The 16,037-nt window shown below is 41.2% G+C and overlaps 1 protein-coding gene across 2 annotated transcripts in view; it reads left to right on the top strand.

Moving 5' to 3' along the window:
- Positions 1-16,037, top strand: part of MIGA1 (mitoguardin 1) — a 74,655-nt gene that overhangs the window by 44,503 nt on the left and 14,115 nt on the right. For both annotated transcript variants that reach the window (XM_056123764.1, XM_056123765.1), the window contains exon 8: positions 9,784-9,884. In XM_056123764.1, the coding sequence (XP_055979739.1) occupies positions 9,784-9,884 (101 nt within the window). The remainder of the gene's footprint in view (positions 1-9,783; positions 9,885-16,037) is intronic.

Raw genomic sequence — 16,037 nt, 5'->3', positions numbered from 1 at the left:
TCAAGGGTAGAATATCTAAGTCATAAAGAATGCAATCTTGAAACTTTCATTGATATTGCCAAACTTTCCAAGTGGTTTTACAAATTTGTGTCTCTGCCAGTGGTGTGTGGCAACTTACTATTGTTGTAAATCCATAATAGCAACAACAAACTGCCATTCATTCCATTTTACTTCTTCTGATAGGTGTCTAATGCTTCTAATTGTGATTTTAGCATTTTTTTCCTTGCTAAGAAAACTTAGGTAAGAAGTTTCTGCAGATATTAACTAAGATGTCCTTGGTATCCAATTTTCTGTCCTGTTCTGATTTTTCAGTAATATAATCAATAGTTGATGATAAATCTTACAACTTAAGGTTTTCTTTTTCTTCTTATATATTTTTTTCATTTTTAATAATTTTATTTATTGAATCACTGTGAGAGCAGTTACAAAGCTTTCGGGTCTGAGCCTCGTTCATACAATGAAACACCCGTCCCTTCACCAGTGCCCATTCTCCACCCCCAACAACCCCAGTATACCCCCATGCCACACCCTCCCCCTACCTGTGGGGCAGATGATTTCCACATTACTCTCTCTCTACTTTGGTCACATTCAATATTTTGACACTAGACCCACCATTATTATTTGAGATTTTACCCCAACTCTCAGATCTGCTGAAAAGGCAACAGTGCCTTTGAAATTGCTGGTTATGAATAACATATGATGTCGTGTGGCTGCAGTAGGGCCATGTGATTTTGAAATTCTGAAATTTTAACACTTAAATCTGGAGGGATTTCTGCCAAAACCTGCTGGGTTTCAAGATTTGCTCCTGAGTCTCTGGGATCATAGCTGTTAATCAGCTTGATCAGGAGCCAGAGAGGCTGTTCATGGGCAATGACTTGGGGTCTCGTTGGGGTGGGGAGGACAGACCGGCTCCACCCCCATCCCGTGAGACCCAAAATGTCTCGTCACTGTGGGCCCAAATCTGACTGTCCAATGGCCTCTGGAGGATGATGGCCACCAAGCCGCCAGGGGGAAACAGGCAGAGGGACAATACCCTTTACCCCCTGGGGTGGCCTGGCCACAGTAACCTACTGCGTGGTCAGGGCGCATTTCTGCCAAAAGCCGCTGGGTTTCAAGATTTGTTTCTGAGTCCCTAAGATCATGGCCATTAAATAGCTTGATCAGGAGCCAGAGAGGCTGTTTGTGGGCAATGACTTGGGGTCTCGTTGGGGTGGGGAGGAAAGGGCCAGATCCACCCCCATTGCGTGAGGCCCCGTGTGTCTCTTCACTGCAGGCCCAAACCTGATTGTCCGATGGCCTCTGGAGGATGGCAGCCACTGGGCCGCCAGGGAAAACAGGCCAACACATGAAACCTATTCCCACCTGGAGTGGCCCAGCGCCAGTAACCTACTGCAGGGACCGGACGCATTTCTGCCAAAAGCTGCTGGGTTTTGAGATTTGTTTCTGAGTCTCTGGGATCATGGCCATTAAGCAGTTCAATCAGGAACCAGAGAGGCCATGACTCCAATTATATAGCTGAGCTGGAGGTGGTTTGTGGGTGTGTTTCCCACATACCTAACTTTTGGCCATTTACTTTCTTGGTAACTTTGCCCCAAGTTTTTGGGGTTTGGCCAGAGGCACAGCAGCAATTTTAAGGTATTTGGAAGTCTGAAGGTGCCATCAGGCTGTTGATGCACTCTCCTCACAGGTACAGATTGACCTGCTGGTGGCACCATACTCCCTTCTTCTTATATGTTTTATGGTTTTTGGACCAGACCCAGTGATAGCCAGGGCTGACTCCTGGCTATGAGCTCAGGAATTATTCCTGGTGTTGCTTGGGGGACCATATGGGATACCAGGGATCAAACCTGGGTTGGGCACATGCAAGGCAAGCATTTTACCCTCTGTACTGTCTCTCCAGCCCAACTGTCTTTCTTTTTATTATTATTATTATTATTTTTTTTTGGTTCTGAGCCACACCGTCAGTGTTCAGGGCTTACTCGTGGCACTGAGCTCAGGGATCACTTCTGGCGGGGATCAGGGGCCATATGGGGTGCCAGGGACCTAACCCAGCCACATGCAAGGAAAGGCACCCTCCCTGCTGACCTATCGCTCCCTGCCCCCTTGATAATACCTTTCAGAGAGAATATTTTAAATTTTAATTGGGTGCGTGGAAGCAGTTAGTTTTAAGGTATTTCCCACTAGTCTTTCTTTATACTTTTAACTGACTTGTCTAAAACCTGGATGCACTATTTCTTTCATTGTTATTAAGCTGCCATTCCAGATAGCATAACAATTACTGAAATGAGAGATTTGGTCTATGATTTACAAAGTAGGGCTTAGTGAATAAATCTTTCTAGGTCCTTTGAGCCATTTTACTTTGTTAGATTTTTAAAAAATAAGCACAACCATGGTAACTGATTTGGATGACATTGAATGGTTGGTTACTGTTGAGTGAAGTAAAATAGCTCATGGATAATGTGAGTTGTAAAGTGACATCAGAGAAATGTCTGTTTTCCTCTCAAAGTAAGACAAGGTACAGGGAGCCAAGCATTAATTTAATCGACTTGTCATTTAATACCACTTTAAAAGAGCTTCAGTGTACTGAAAACTCTACTAGATTTCATTTTGCAGAGTTTAATACTAATGGTGGAAGATAAGGTAAAGACGAAGGTTTAAGTGTGATAATTTTCTCTTTTTTTTATTTATTCTTTTTTTTCTTTTTTTAAAATTTTCTCTCTCTTTTTTTTTATATGTAGGAGTATTGCTATTTATTCAGCCACTGATTAGCTGATTGAATTGTGCATGAACTCCACCTTACTTTTTTTTTCATTTTTAATAATTTTATTTATTGAATCACTGTGAGAGCAGTTACAAAGCTTTCGGGTCTGAGCCTCGTTCATACAATGAAACACCCGTCCCTTCACCAGTGCCCATTCTCCACCCCCAACAACCCCAGTATACCCCCATGCCACACCCTCCCCCTACCTGTGGGGCAGATGATTTCCACATTACTCTCTCTCTACTTTGGTCACATTCAATATTTTGACACTAGACCCACCATTATTATTTGAGATTTTACCCCAACACTCAGATCTGCTGAAAAGGCAACAGTAGACAATTTGTTTTCTATTGCTGGTTATGAATAACATATGATGTCGTGTGGCTGCAGTAGGGCCATGTGATTTTGAAATTCTGAAATTTTAACACTTAAATCTGGAGGGATTTCTGCCAAAAGCCACTGGGTTCCGAGATTTGCTCCTGAGTCTCTGGGATCATGGCCATTGAGCAGCTTGATCAGGAGCCAGAGAGGCCGTTCATGGGCAATGATTTGGAGTCTCGCTGGGACTGGAACACCAGGACTGGCTCCACCCTCATCCTGTGAGACAATTTTCTCTTTTTTTAAGTGTGATAATTTTCAATACAGTTTTTGAATAATTTATTAGTGTGTATACATTAAAATAATTAGAATAATGCACTTAACAAGATTACTAGAATATTAAAAATTAAATAGTTTTATTGAGTAAGGATGCTGATTCTGAAGAGAATATGGGTTGAGAGAGAGGAGAGGGAGGAAGCATGGAAGATAAGAGAAGGGAGAGAAAGACATCCTTATAGCATCTGACAGAAATTATAACATCTGAGGAGAAATTGTGCATCCCAAGCTGAGACTGGGATAGGTCAAGATTAGAATTCACCAAAATAGTGGGACTTTTTTATTTTTCAGGATAATTGAATGTCCTGAAATGTCAGTTTTACAGCTATTATAAAATAGAGAGCTATATGTAAAACAAGTATGTTGATTTCTCAAGTTTGATTAAAAAAATTAAAAATTAAATTAAGAAATTAACAGTTGTCTTTCACAAAGGACAGATAAATTTGCAAATGGCATAATTGGGTCTCAAATTTTGTTTCACTTATCGTCATTGACAAGCAGAAAGATTTATTTATTTTGCAGTGCCAGGCATCAGACCCAGGACCTCACGCATGCAGTTCCTGTGTACTTTAAAACTAAACCACATCTCAGGCCCTAGTGAAGGATTTTAAGCTGTTAAGTTAGGTATTTTAAAAGGATTGATGTCTACATCTGAAAACAATTATAATACAAACCTCACAAATAAATAAGTAAAAAGTTAAATATGATCTACCACATGTAAATTGGAAAAAATAATGTTATATTTTTGTATGGCTATTTTTTGATATTTAATGGGAGTGAACTTTGTGCCAGTTATAGCTTACTTGCTCTTCAGCTTGGCTTAGTGCTTGGAAAATAAATTGGCTGCTAAACTTTTGAGTGGAAATTAGATTAGGGGTTTAGATTTTTAAAAGAAGAAGAAGAAAGCTAGGACAGGGAGGTAGCTCAAAGAACTGAGTTTATGCTCTGCATGCAGGAACCCTGGGTTTGATCCTCGGCACCCACCCTGTGGTCTCCTGAACTCCCCGAGGAGTGACAACCAAACAGAGCCAGATTAGCCCCTAGCACCACTGGTGTGGCTTAAAACCAAAGCAAACCAGAAGAACAAACAATAAGCTCTGTCTTCTACAAAGTCAAGAATGTGTTTTCTGGTACTTGGATTTTATTTTTAAATAGGACATGGAATATTTCTGGTAAAGGTAAAGGTAAAGGTAAAGGTAAAGGCCCTCCCATTGATCGTCGATTTGCTCGAGCGGGCCCAGTAACGTCTCCATTGGAGACTTTGTTGTTACTGTGTCTGGCATATCGAATACTCTCGGTAGCTTGCCGGGCTCTCCGAGAGGGGCGGAGGAATCGAACTCGGGTCGGCCATGTTGGCCGCTTGTAAGGCAAACGCCCTACCGCTGTGCTATCACTCCAGCCCATCGTATCTCTGGTAAAGATAGAAGTTTATTTGAATGAATGCCAAGGAAATTTTCTGGTTTCTATTAGCTTTTTTTTTTTTTAAATCGCTCCCAATGATGTTGGGCCAGTTTTGTGGTATTTGACCTGGGGTGTTCAGGGGCCATCAGGGCCATGTCTGGCAGAGCTCAGGGAGCTGTGCTGTGTTACACATCTGGGCATTGCATGTGCTAGGTATGTGTTCTACCAGTTGAGCAATCTTCTCAACCTAGATTTCTTTTCAAAGAAGGAAAAATCTGAAAAATTTAGATTAAGAATCAAATTAAGAAATATCTCTCTATATTTTATTCTCTATATATTTTTCTCTATATATTTATATTTATCACAAGTAGGATGAAAAATTTCTTAGCACATCAGTTGTTGCTATAGTGTACTCACAGATGTAAGCAAAGACAAATATTTATTTAAAGATTCATAATTTTAACAGATTCCTGATAGCATGTGAAAGTATTGACTCCTATATTCCAAGTGCTGTGTGTTGCTGATAGTCTATTTTGGTATAGCCAGATTCATCATTTGAAAATATAGTAACACATTTTTATTAACAGTGAAACTTACATTTGACTATCAGGTTTGCAGAGTAAACATCAAAAAAAATAAAAGGAATTTAGGGCCTGGAGTGCAGAGGGCAGGGCGTTTGCCTTGCATTCAGTGCACCCTGGTTTGATCCCTGGCATCTCATATGGTCCCACAAGTACCACCAGAAGTGATTCCTGAGTGCAGGACCAATAATAACTCCTCTTCATTGCTGAGTTTGGCCCCAAATCTGCCCCCCAAAAACAAATGAGCAAAGGAATTAAATTTTGTATTTTACCTTTTTTGTTTGTTTTTGTTTTGGGGTGACACACCTGGCAGTGCTTAGGGCTTACTCCTGGCTCTGTGCTCAGAAGTCACTCCTTGAGGGGCTCAGGGGACACATATGAAGTGCCAGGAATATGATGTGCTCTTTGCTGATCCACATCCCAGGTCACCTCTCAGTCTTTTTAAGTCGGGCTTAGAAGATGAAGAACTCATAATGTTGACTTAATTAAATTAGCGTATCACAAGAGACTGATCTGACAACATTTGGGGATAGGGGGAAACTTAACCCACACCCCACTGGGCTCAGGGATGTAACCTGGGCAAGTCTGTCATGCAGGGCGAGCACCTTAGCTGCTATACTATTTCTCAGGCCTCGGGTGAGACAACATTTTGTGTGAATGACTTATTTAATTTGAGTGATGTACCTATTCTCCCAATTAGGAAAGCTCTTCAAACTAAACTGCTCGTCAGGGCTGGAGCAATAGTACAGCAGGAAAGCGCTTGCCTTGTATGTGGCCAATCCTGGTTCCATTCCCCGCATTTCATATGGTCTCCAGAGCACAGCCAGGAGTAATTCCTGAGTGCAGAGCCAGGAGTAACCCTTGAGCATTGAAGGATATGGCCAAACTAAACTAAACTAAACTAAGCTAAACTGCTCTCTTCAGACCACTTTCTTGATACTTCCTGCTTTACTTGATGGATAATTTAACTTCCAGCTATATACTCAAAGCTGTATTTTTTTATTTAGGGGCTTAGGGCCACACTAGGCTGTATTCAGGGCTCATTTTTGTCTCTTGGTATTGCTTTGAGGAACGTGTGTGGTGCTGAGGAGCAAACCCTGGCCAGCTGCATGCCAAGCAAGCATCTTACCAGCTGTACTATCTCTTTGGCAGTCAGAGCTGTTTTGTTTGTTTGTTTTTCTTATTTTGGGTGGGGACACACCCAGTGATGGCTCAGAGAATACTTCAGGTTTTGCACTCAGAAATTACTCCTGGCGGTGCAGAGGAATATATGGGATGCTGGGGATTGAAGCTGGGTCAGATGTGTGCAAGGCAAATGCCCTACCCACTGTACTATCATTCCAGCCCCCAAAGCTGGTTTTAATCTGAAATTAAGTTTAGTGCATTTTATTTTATTTTTTTAAATAATTTATTTTTATAGTTGTTCATGATGATTTGTTACATTCAATATTCCAGCACCAATCCCACCACCATTGCATCTTTCCACCACTATTTCAAATTTTCCCAACCACCACTCAAGCCTGTCTCAATAGCTGCCCTAAATAATATGTATTATATTGCTACTTATTAATAATTCTTTAAAAATGATCAAAGGTTTCCTTTAAAGAAAGTGCGTGAAGATTGTTGCATCTCACCATGGAAGTCATTAAGCCCTTGTATAAGAGATTACTAACATGTTATTATAGGTTAAGTTTTATGTGTTAATATTTTCTTAATTGAGGTTGGTTTTCTTCTACTTTACATTACATACAATGTGGTGTGTTACTCCTAGTATATCAGTGGTGTAGGGTTTGTGATGCCATGCAACACCAGGAATTTTTAAATTTTTAATGGGATGCTACAGGAGTTAAATTTTTAACTGGATGGTAATTTGGAGTCTAGAAACGTATCTGAAGCTTATTGATCCCTTTTGAGATTTATTTATGAGTCTCTGGATCATGGTGAGTTAATGAGCTTGTTTGGTGCTAGAGGCAATTCATGAGCATGATTGCCAGGTTCCCGGAAGAACAAGGAGATGCAGGGGAGGTTGCCTGTCCCCGACTCCATGAAAGCCTGGAGATTTTGATCACAAAACCTGCATACTTGAATTCTTCAACAGATCAATTTCTTGATGAGGTTTGTCCCTGTAGTTTGTTATTGGTTTGTCACTTCTCCCTGACCACAGGGAGCTCAGATTTATTGGGTTACACTCATCACAGTGCTCTCGAGGCACTCCCATTCCTCTGTTTTTATCTTTAATCTCTTTTCTGTGCTCTGCTTCTCCAACCAGTCAATCACCTTTATCCCCAAATCAGACTCTGTTGATTTGTATTTGTAAGTGAAATACTGCTTTTCTCCCTCCCTTATGTCCTTTTGTTACTTCAGAACAATGTCCTTTTTGCATAGACACAGGAAGACAGTTAATGTTATGCTTTTTTAACTTGGGAGTTAATTGACTCCGAATAATATTCACTCCTGGGCATCTTTTTTTCAACTTAAGCCTTAGTGGCCTTTGGTTCCTACCACCCCAAAAGCTGGGTCCCGACGAGGGACTGAATGGACCCAGGGCAAGCTGTGAGCTTCCTTGGCATCAAAACAGGCCAGGCCAAGAGCCATAATAATTAACTATAAGTTAAGAGCATAGTCATGGACAAATTCTGTCATGATCCAAAGAGTAACAACTGGATTAGGACCCTGCTAGGGTTAGGAAAGACTAAAATCTGGCCTGAGCACTGTAGTCTGGGATCTATAGCGAGATGTTGCCAGGAGAGCCACCCTACAAGCTTAATTGTATCTCTTACTGTGTCCATACAAAATGGCTTATATTAAAAAGTAGAATTAAGATGAATGTTTAACTGGTTATTGGATTAAGGAAAGAAGGAACACAATCCTAGATGGTATTTGGCCCTTGAGCAGATCTCCTGGCTGCAGGAGATCTTTAGTAGAGCTTCCCCAGGAGGAAAGGCTTTACATATGTTGATTGTGTTACTGGACCTCAGTGTGGTTGCTACCAGGAATACTTGGAGATTGGGGCTAGACCAAGGTGGTGAGACTAGCATGGGGGGCAAGGGGAGATGGGAATGAGGGGGTTAGTAAGACTGAAACAGGCACATGGGGAGAATAGAATAAATAGCAACTGATCACCAACCAGCCTGGTGACCCTGTTCCCTCCATCATGCGTCCATTGGCTATAGCAGCAGACCAGAGAGGGGAAGCAGCACATGGCCACAGAACACACATGGCAGGCAAGAGACCACCACCGCCCCCACTGCCGGCTCACTTATTCATTTTGTGATTACACAGCCCCAAGTGGTGAGTCTGGGCTTGAGTATGGTGGTGATTTTCGAGTGTGTAGGTTTTTGATTCCCAGGGCTCTCTTTGGGCAGTGGTGGACTCACCTGCAACTTAGTGCCTTTTATTTATTTTTTTTATTTTTTAATTTTTATTAGTGAAACACCATGAGGTACAGTTGTAGACTTACAAATTTTTGTGCTTGGGTTTCAGTTATACAATGATCAAGTACCCATCCCTCCACCAGTGCCCATCCTCCACCACCACGGGTCCCAGTATCCCTCCCATCCCCCATTCTCCATCCCACCCTGCCTCTGTGGCAGGGCATTCCCTTTTGTTCTTTCTCCTTTTGGGTGTTGTGGTTTGCAAAAGAGGCATTGAATGGCAATCATGTTTGGTCTGTAGTCTACTTTCAGCATGCTTCTCCCATTTTGGGAGGATCCTCCTAGCACCCTTTATTTGGTGCTCCCTTCTCTATCTGAGCTCCCTTTTCCCCTAGCATGTGTGGCTGGCCTCCAAGCCATGGAGCAAAATTCCTGGTACTATTCTCAGCCACTCTTGGGTATTAGTCTCCTATTCTGTTACTTTATGTTTCCAGATGAATGCAATCTTTCTATGTCTATCCCTCTCTTTCTGACTCATTTCGCTTAACATGATACTTTCCATGTAGTACCACTTGTATGTAAATTTCATGACTTCATCTTTTCTAACAGCTACATAGTACTCCATTGTGAGTTTAATGCCTGTTAAAAGTAAAAAAAAACTTCTGACTTATAACACTTTCTTCTGCTTTCCAGTGTCTCAAAATCACTTAACCAATTAGTTCACTTAATGTATTGTATTATTTTTTATTTTATATTTAGTGGTCTAAATATAGAGCCCGGCAAGCTACCGAGAGTATTTGATATGCCAGACACAGTAACAACAAAGTCTCCAATGGAGACGTTACTGGGCCCGCTCGAGCAAATCGACGATCAACGGGAGGGCCTTTACCTTTACCTTTACCTTTACCTTAGTGGTCTAAATAAAGACAACATTTGAAAAATCTCATGGAATATAATATAGGGTAGTGATAAGGAATACCCATTTCTAAACTTTTTATTTTTTACTTTTAAGATAAGGATACAGATATTACCATGAAGGGGAATATGGATGACTTTGGCCTGCGGGACACCTTGAGCATTGCATCAACTGATTCCTTTGCTTCAGCAGCAGAGGTAGGACATTCATGTTTCTAATAAAGATTTCTCAGCCTTTTCAGATAGAGGACACTTTTGTCATTGTGCTAATCAGACTTTTATTTAGCATCTACTGTGTAATCGATTCAGGGAGACAAAGATGAATATACCAAACATACGTTTCTGCAGGAATTTAAAATAATTTTTGCTTTGTTTTGTTTTGTTTTGGGGCCAAACTTAGCAGTGCACAGGGTTTACTCCTGGCTCTGTGCTCAGGGATTATTCCTTGTGAACTTAGGGAACCAAGTGGGGTGCCAGGGCTCAAACTCAGGTCAAACATGTACCAGGTGAGCACCATACCCACTGTTGTATGTCTCTGTTCCCTGTCACTGTGGTGCTTCAATAAGAATAAGAAGTAACCCAACATCCAAAAGAACAAAAGCAACCAGTGTTGGCATGGATGTGAGGAGAAAGGGATTCTCCTTCACTGCTGGTGGGAATGCTGACTGGTTCAGCCCTTTTGGAAAACAGTATGGACACTTCTCAAAAAATTAGAAATTGAGCTCCCATTTGACCCAGCAATACCACTTCTGGGAATATACCCTGGAAAGGCAAAAAATGTATAGTAGAAATGACATCTTCACTTGTCTAGTTCATTGCTGCACTGTTTACAGAAGCCAAAATCTGGAAAAAACCTGAGTGCCCCAGAACAGGTGACTGGTTAAGGAAACTCTGTTACATCTACACAGTGGAATACTATATAGCTGTTAGAAAAGATGAAGTCATGTAATTTTCATATAAGTGGATCAACATGGAAAGTATCCTGTTAAGTGAAATGAGTCAGAAAAAGGGGGACAGACATAGAAAGATTGCACTCATCTGTGGAATATATAGTAACAGAATAGGAAACTAACACCCAAGAATAGTAGCAATAAGGACCAGGAGGTTTGCCCTACAGCTTGGAAATCGGCCTCACATGCTGGAGAAAAAGACAGCTCAGACAGAGAAGGGAACACCAATAAAGGGTGCTGGGAGGACCCACTCGGGTTGGTAGCTCGGTGTGGTTGCTACCTGCCGAAAATAGACTATAGACTGAACATGATGGCCACTCGATACCTCTATTGCAAACCACAATACCCAGAAGGAGAGAGAGAACAAAAGGGAATACCCTGCCATGAGACGGAGTGAGGAGGAAGAGGGGGAGGGAGGTGGGAAGGATACTGAGATCATTGGTGGTGAAGAATGGGCACTGGTGGAGGGATGGGTAACCTATCATTGTATGACTGAATCGCAGACACGAACATTGGTATGTATATAACAGTACCTCATGGTGATTCACTAATAAAAAATTTTAAAAAAAGAACAAGAAATAAGTCTTAAATACATTTCATATGTTTTCAATTTATGTAGTAAATTTGTATATTATTACATAAATACATAAATTATATATTTATGTAAATACATACAGTCAAAAATACATTGGTTTCAACGATTGGAGTCAGGGTATGCTCCCAACCTTGCTCAGGAACTTGAAAATTTTAGGCCCAACTCTGTGGGTCACATCCACTAGTACTGGAGGCCATGCAGTGCTGGGCATCTCACATGGGTTCTCATGAATCCAGGGAATGCACTCCACCCCTTTGAGCTATCTCCCTGGCACTCAGTCATTTTTAATGGCATGGAAACATATGTCATGAAAAGAATGTATGGAAAGCTTATTATAGAAGGTATGGTTGTTGTAATTTTGTAGTAAGAAAAACATATGTGATATATAACTACTCAGGCAGAGAAAATCCAGTTAGATACAAATACAATCATGTGAAACTGCTGATCCCAGAAGTGGTTAAAGGCTACTTCTGGCTGTGCATACAAGAAAATATGAGGGTGGAAATGAGAAAATTACAAACAGAAGTAACAAAACTGAAGAGTAGGGTAGGTGATATTAAAAAAATGGAAGTTTCAGCAGCAGAGTAACAGCAATTGAGGGAAAAGTTTGGTGAGAAGCAGGAATCTTCTAAGAAATAACAGAAGAGGGGAAAATGTCTGAAAAGAAATGTACAACTCACCAGAGAACTGTGGGATGAATTTTAGAAGAACATTATAGGAATTGTCTGAGTCCCTAAGGAACTGGAAGGTGAATTTGGTAACTGATTAGTCAAAAGAAGATATAGATAAGAATTATCTAGAATTAAGGAGTGCAGGTACCTAGATTCAAGAGGCCCAAAAAATCCCAGGCACAATGGACATAAATAGAGACTAGAGAGATAGCACAGCATTTGGGTGCTTGCCTTGCATGCTGCTGACCCGGGTTTGATCCCTGGTATCCCTTATGGTCCCCCGAACACTACCAGAAGTAATGATCTGAGTGCTCAGCCAGGAGTAACCCCTGAGCATCACCAGGTATGGCCCCCAAGCAAAACTAAAACAAAATAAGCACAAACAGAAAACTCCAAGACGTGTTGTAATCGGAATGCCAAAAGCCAGAGACAGAATTTTGAAAACAAAAGCAAGAACATTCCAAGAAGAAACTCATACAAAGAAACTTCCATCAGATTCAAGCACTTAAATGAGACTCTACAGAAGAAAATGGTGGGAATATAGTTAAAAAACAAAAACCTCTGTGAAGTGAACAGCTCACCAAGAATATGCTATCTGGCTGTCTCATCTTTCAGTTTAAAGTGATGTACAAAACTTCATGGACAAACAACAGTTTAAGTTAATGTTGCAAAACTCCATGGACAAAACTTCATGGACAAACTTCATAACCTTGAAATTAGTTTTGCAAGAGCATTGAAAAGCTTCTGTAAAAGATAAAAATTCACAAACATGCATAACTTCTAAAAATGATGGCAATAAAAAATGTCAGCAATTTCTTTTTCTCAATAATCTCATCCAATGTTTCTGCTTCATATCACCAATCAAAAGATATTGAGTGGCAGAATGGATCAGAAAACTGAATCCAGCTATCTGCTGCCATCAAGAGACAGGTCTGAATAATCAGGGTAAAGTTAAAGGCTAGAAAACAATCTTACAGGCATACAGTTTTCTTAAGAAGTGCGGAGAGCCTATATTTGATTATCAGAAAACATAGACTTCAAATTTTATTTATTTGTTTTATTTTGGGGGCCACACCAAATGCTCAAGGTTTATTCCTGGCTCTGCACTCAGGAATTACTCATGGGAGTGCTTGGGGGACCAAATGGGATCCCAGGGACTGAATCCAGGTTGGCCACATGTGTCCTACACGCTGAACTGTTTGTCTAGCGCCAGACTTCAAATTTTCAAAGACTATAAGGACAGGGTTGGTCATTTATTAATGATTAAAGGATTTCTGCATCAAGAGCCCACACTCGTAAATACCTATACACCTAATTATGGGCCTTTGAAAACAATTGCTTATAGAGCGAAATGAAAATATTGAAAGCAGTACAATACTTGTAGTAGACTTAAACACTCCTCTCTCACTGATAGATCAACTAGACAAGAATTCAACATGGAAACACTAGCCTTGAAGGGAGAAATGAAAGAGATAGACCTAGCAAACATGTATAGGGCCCTCCATCTCCCAGAAGTTAAGTACACAGTTTCCTCCAGTGCACATGGGACATTCTTCAAGATAGAACACATGCTGGGTCACAAAGCATTAGTCCAAAACCCAGCAAGATGAAAACCATGCCAAATATCCTCAGACCACTATACTTTAAAATGGAAAGTAATCATAATCAAGAAGAAGAAAAAAACTCGAAACAGGGCCGGAGTGATAGCACAGTGGGTAGGATGGTTGCCTTGCGTGTTGTCAACACAGGTTTGATTCCCAGCATCCCCTATAATTTCCCTAGCACTGCCAGGAGTAATTCCTGAGTGTAGAGCCAGGAGTAAGACCTGAGCATAAAAAAAAAAAAAAAAAGTTAAAAAAAAACCAAAACAATAAACTCAAAACATTCAGAAATTGCTCTGCACTGTAGCACTGTCCTCCCATTGTTCATCGATTTGCTCGAGCAGGCACCAGTAACATCTCCATTATGAGACTTGTTACTGTTTTTGGCATATAGAATATGTCACGGGTAACTTGCCAGGCTTTGCTGTGTGGGTGGGATAATCTCGGTAGCTTCCTGGGCTCTCCGAGAGGGACAGAGGAATCGAACCTGGGTTGGACGCATGCAAGGCAAATGCCCTACCTGCTGTGCAGAAATTAAAATAAATCAAAACGGATTTTTCTAAGGAAAAAAAGGTAAGGTAAAGGTAAAGGCCCTCCCGTTGATCGTCGATTTGCTCGAGCGGGCCCAGTAACGTCTCCATTGGAGACTTTGTTGTTACTGTGTCTGGCATATCGAATACTCTCAGTAGCTTGCCGACCAAATAATATGATTATACCCATAAAAAAGAAATAAAAGTGGGGCTGGAACAATACAGTGGGTAGGGTCCTTGCCTTGCACTCATTTGACCCTGGTTGAATCTCCAGTGTCCAATATGGTCCTCCAAGCACTACTAAGAATAAATCCTGAATGCTGACCCAGAGGTAAACCTGGAGCAGCACTGCATGTGCATTCTACCCAAATAAAGAATTTGTGGGGCTGGAGCGATAGTACAGCGGATAGGGCATTTGCTTTGCACATGACCAACCCAGGTTCAATCCCTGGCATCCCATATGGTCCCCAAGCACCACCAGGAGTAATTCCTGAGTGCAGAGCCAGGAATCGCCCCTGAGCACCTCTGGGTGTGACCCCAAAACAACAACAGAAAATTTTTAATTAAAAAAAGTGAGGAAAACATTTTCAGACACTCCTTAAAATACTAGGAATGGACCTACCATATATATGATCCAGCAATTCCATTTCTTGGAAAATACGCCAGGGGCCCAAAAACACAATGCAGAAAATATTTCTGCACCTTATTCACAAGAAACAAAATCTGGCAAAACCCAGGTGCCCAAGAACAGATGAGTGGGTAAACTACGGTACACACAATGGAATACTAGGTGACTGTAAGAAAAGATGAAAGTCAAGCAATTTGCTGCTATGCGGATGGATCTGGAGAGTATCATTCTGAGGCAATTAAGTCAGAGGAAGAGGGACAGACAGAGATGGATCTCTCTCATGTGTGGGATGGAAAGAAAGACTAGGGAAATAACAAATGTCCAAGGACAATAGAAATGAAGAACAAATGTCCAAAGACAATAGAAATGAAGAACTGGTCTTCAGTAGAAAGCATTGCACAGGGTGGGGGACAGGTGAATAGGAGAAGGAGGGGGGCACAATGACAGTGGTGAAGAGAAGGGATCATTCGGGAGAAGGAAGGGATATGGGAAGGTAGTAAAGTGTATTTATGAAATCATGTCAGGGTCAGAGAGATAGTACAGTGGGTAGGGCACTTGCCTTGCATGCTGCCAAGCCAGGTTCAATCCCTGGCATCCCATATGGTCCTGCCACTCCCACCACAGTATTACCAGGAGTAATACTGAGTTCAGAGCCAGGAGTAAACCTGAACTTTGCTAGGCGTGACCCCAAAACAAAACAAAACAAAAGAAATAGAAATCATATCAGTAATCAGTAATCAGTATTGTAAGCCACAGTGTCTAAAAGTGGGGGGGGGGGGAGTTGCCTACTGTAGAGGCAGGCTGCAAGGTGGGAGGGAAATGGGTCACTGGTAGAGGAAGAGGACACTGGTAGAGTGATTGGTGATGGAACATGGTATGCCTGAAACTCAATCATGAATAACTTTGTAAATCACAGTGCTTCAATCAAAATAAATTTTTAAAAGATTCTTAGAATTTGCCAAATTGAAATTACTTCAGTGTTTGTGTGGTAAGTTTTATTTTGTTCCCAATTGCTAATTATAATACTTTGGATTTTAAGCATTCTTTGAATGGAAAAATTCTGTTTTTTCCCCCAAGACTTTATCTTCAGGTTTGTTTTTTTTTTTTGTGAGCTGCTTTTCTGTGCACCCCATGGATTTAAATAGCTGGGATGAAAGTGAACTATAGTTGGTTTAGGGTTTCTTTTTTGCCACACCTGAGTGCTGCTCACGGGACTATATGTGGTGCCAGGCTTTGAACCATTGTCATGTCCTTAGCTATATGCACCTTCAGCACCATCACTTTAGCCCCAAACTTATTTTTGTTGTTTTTATTTGTTTTTGCTTTTAGAGGAAAGTGTCCTACCTATTGTACTATCTCTCCAGCGCCCCGCCTCC

Source organism: Sorex fumeus, unplaced genomic scaffold (assembly GCF_029834395.1).
Source record: "Sorex fumeus unplaced genomic scaffold, SorFum_2.1 ptg000047l, whole genome shotgun sequence".
Classification (NCBI taxonomy): Eukaryota; Metazoa; Chordata; class Mammalia; order Eulipotyphla; family Soricidae; genus Sorex; species Sorex fumeus.
Note: the sequence above shows the minus strand (reverse complement) of the source record. Positions and strands in the feature narration are given on the sequence as shown.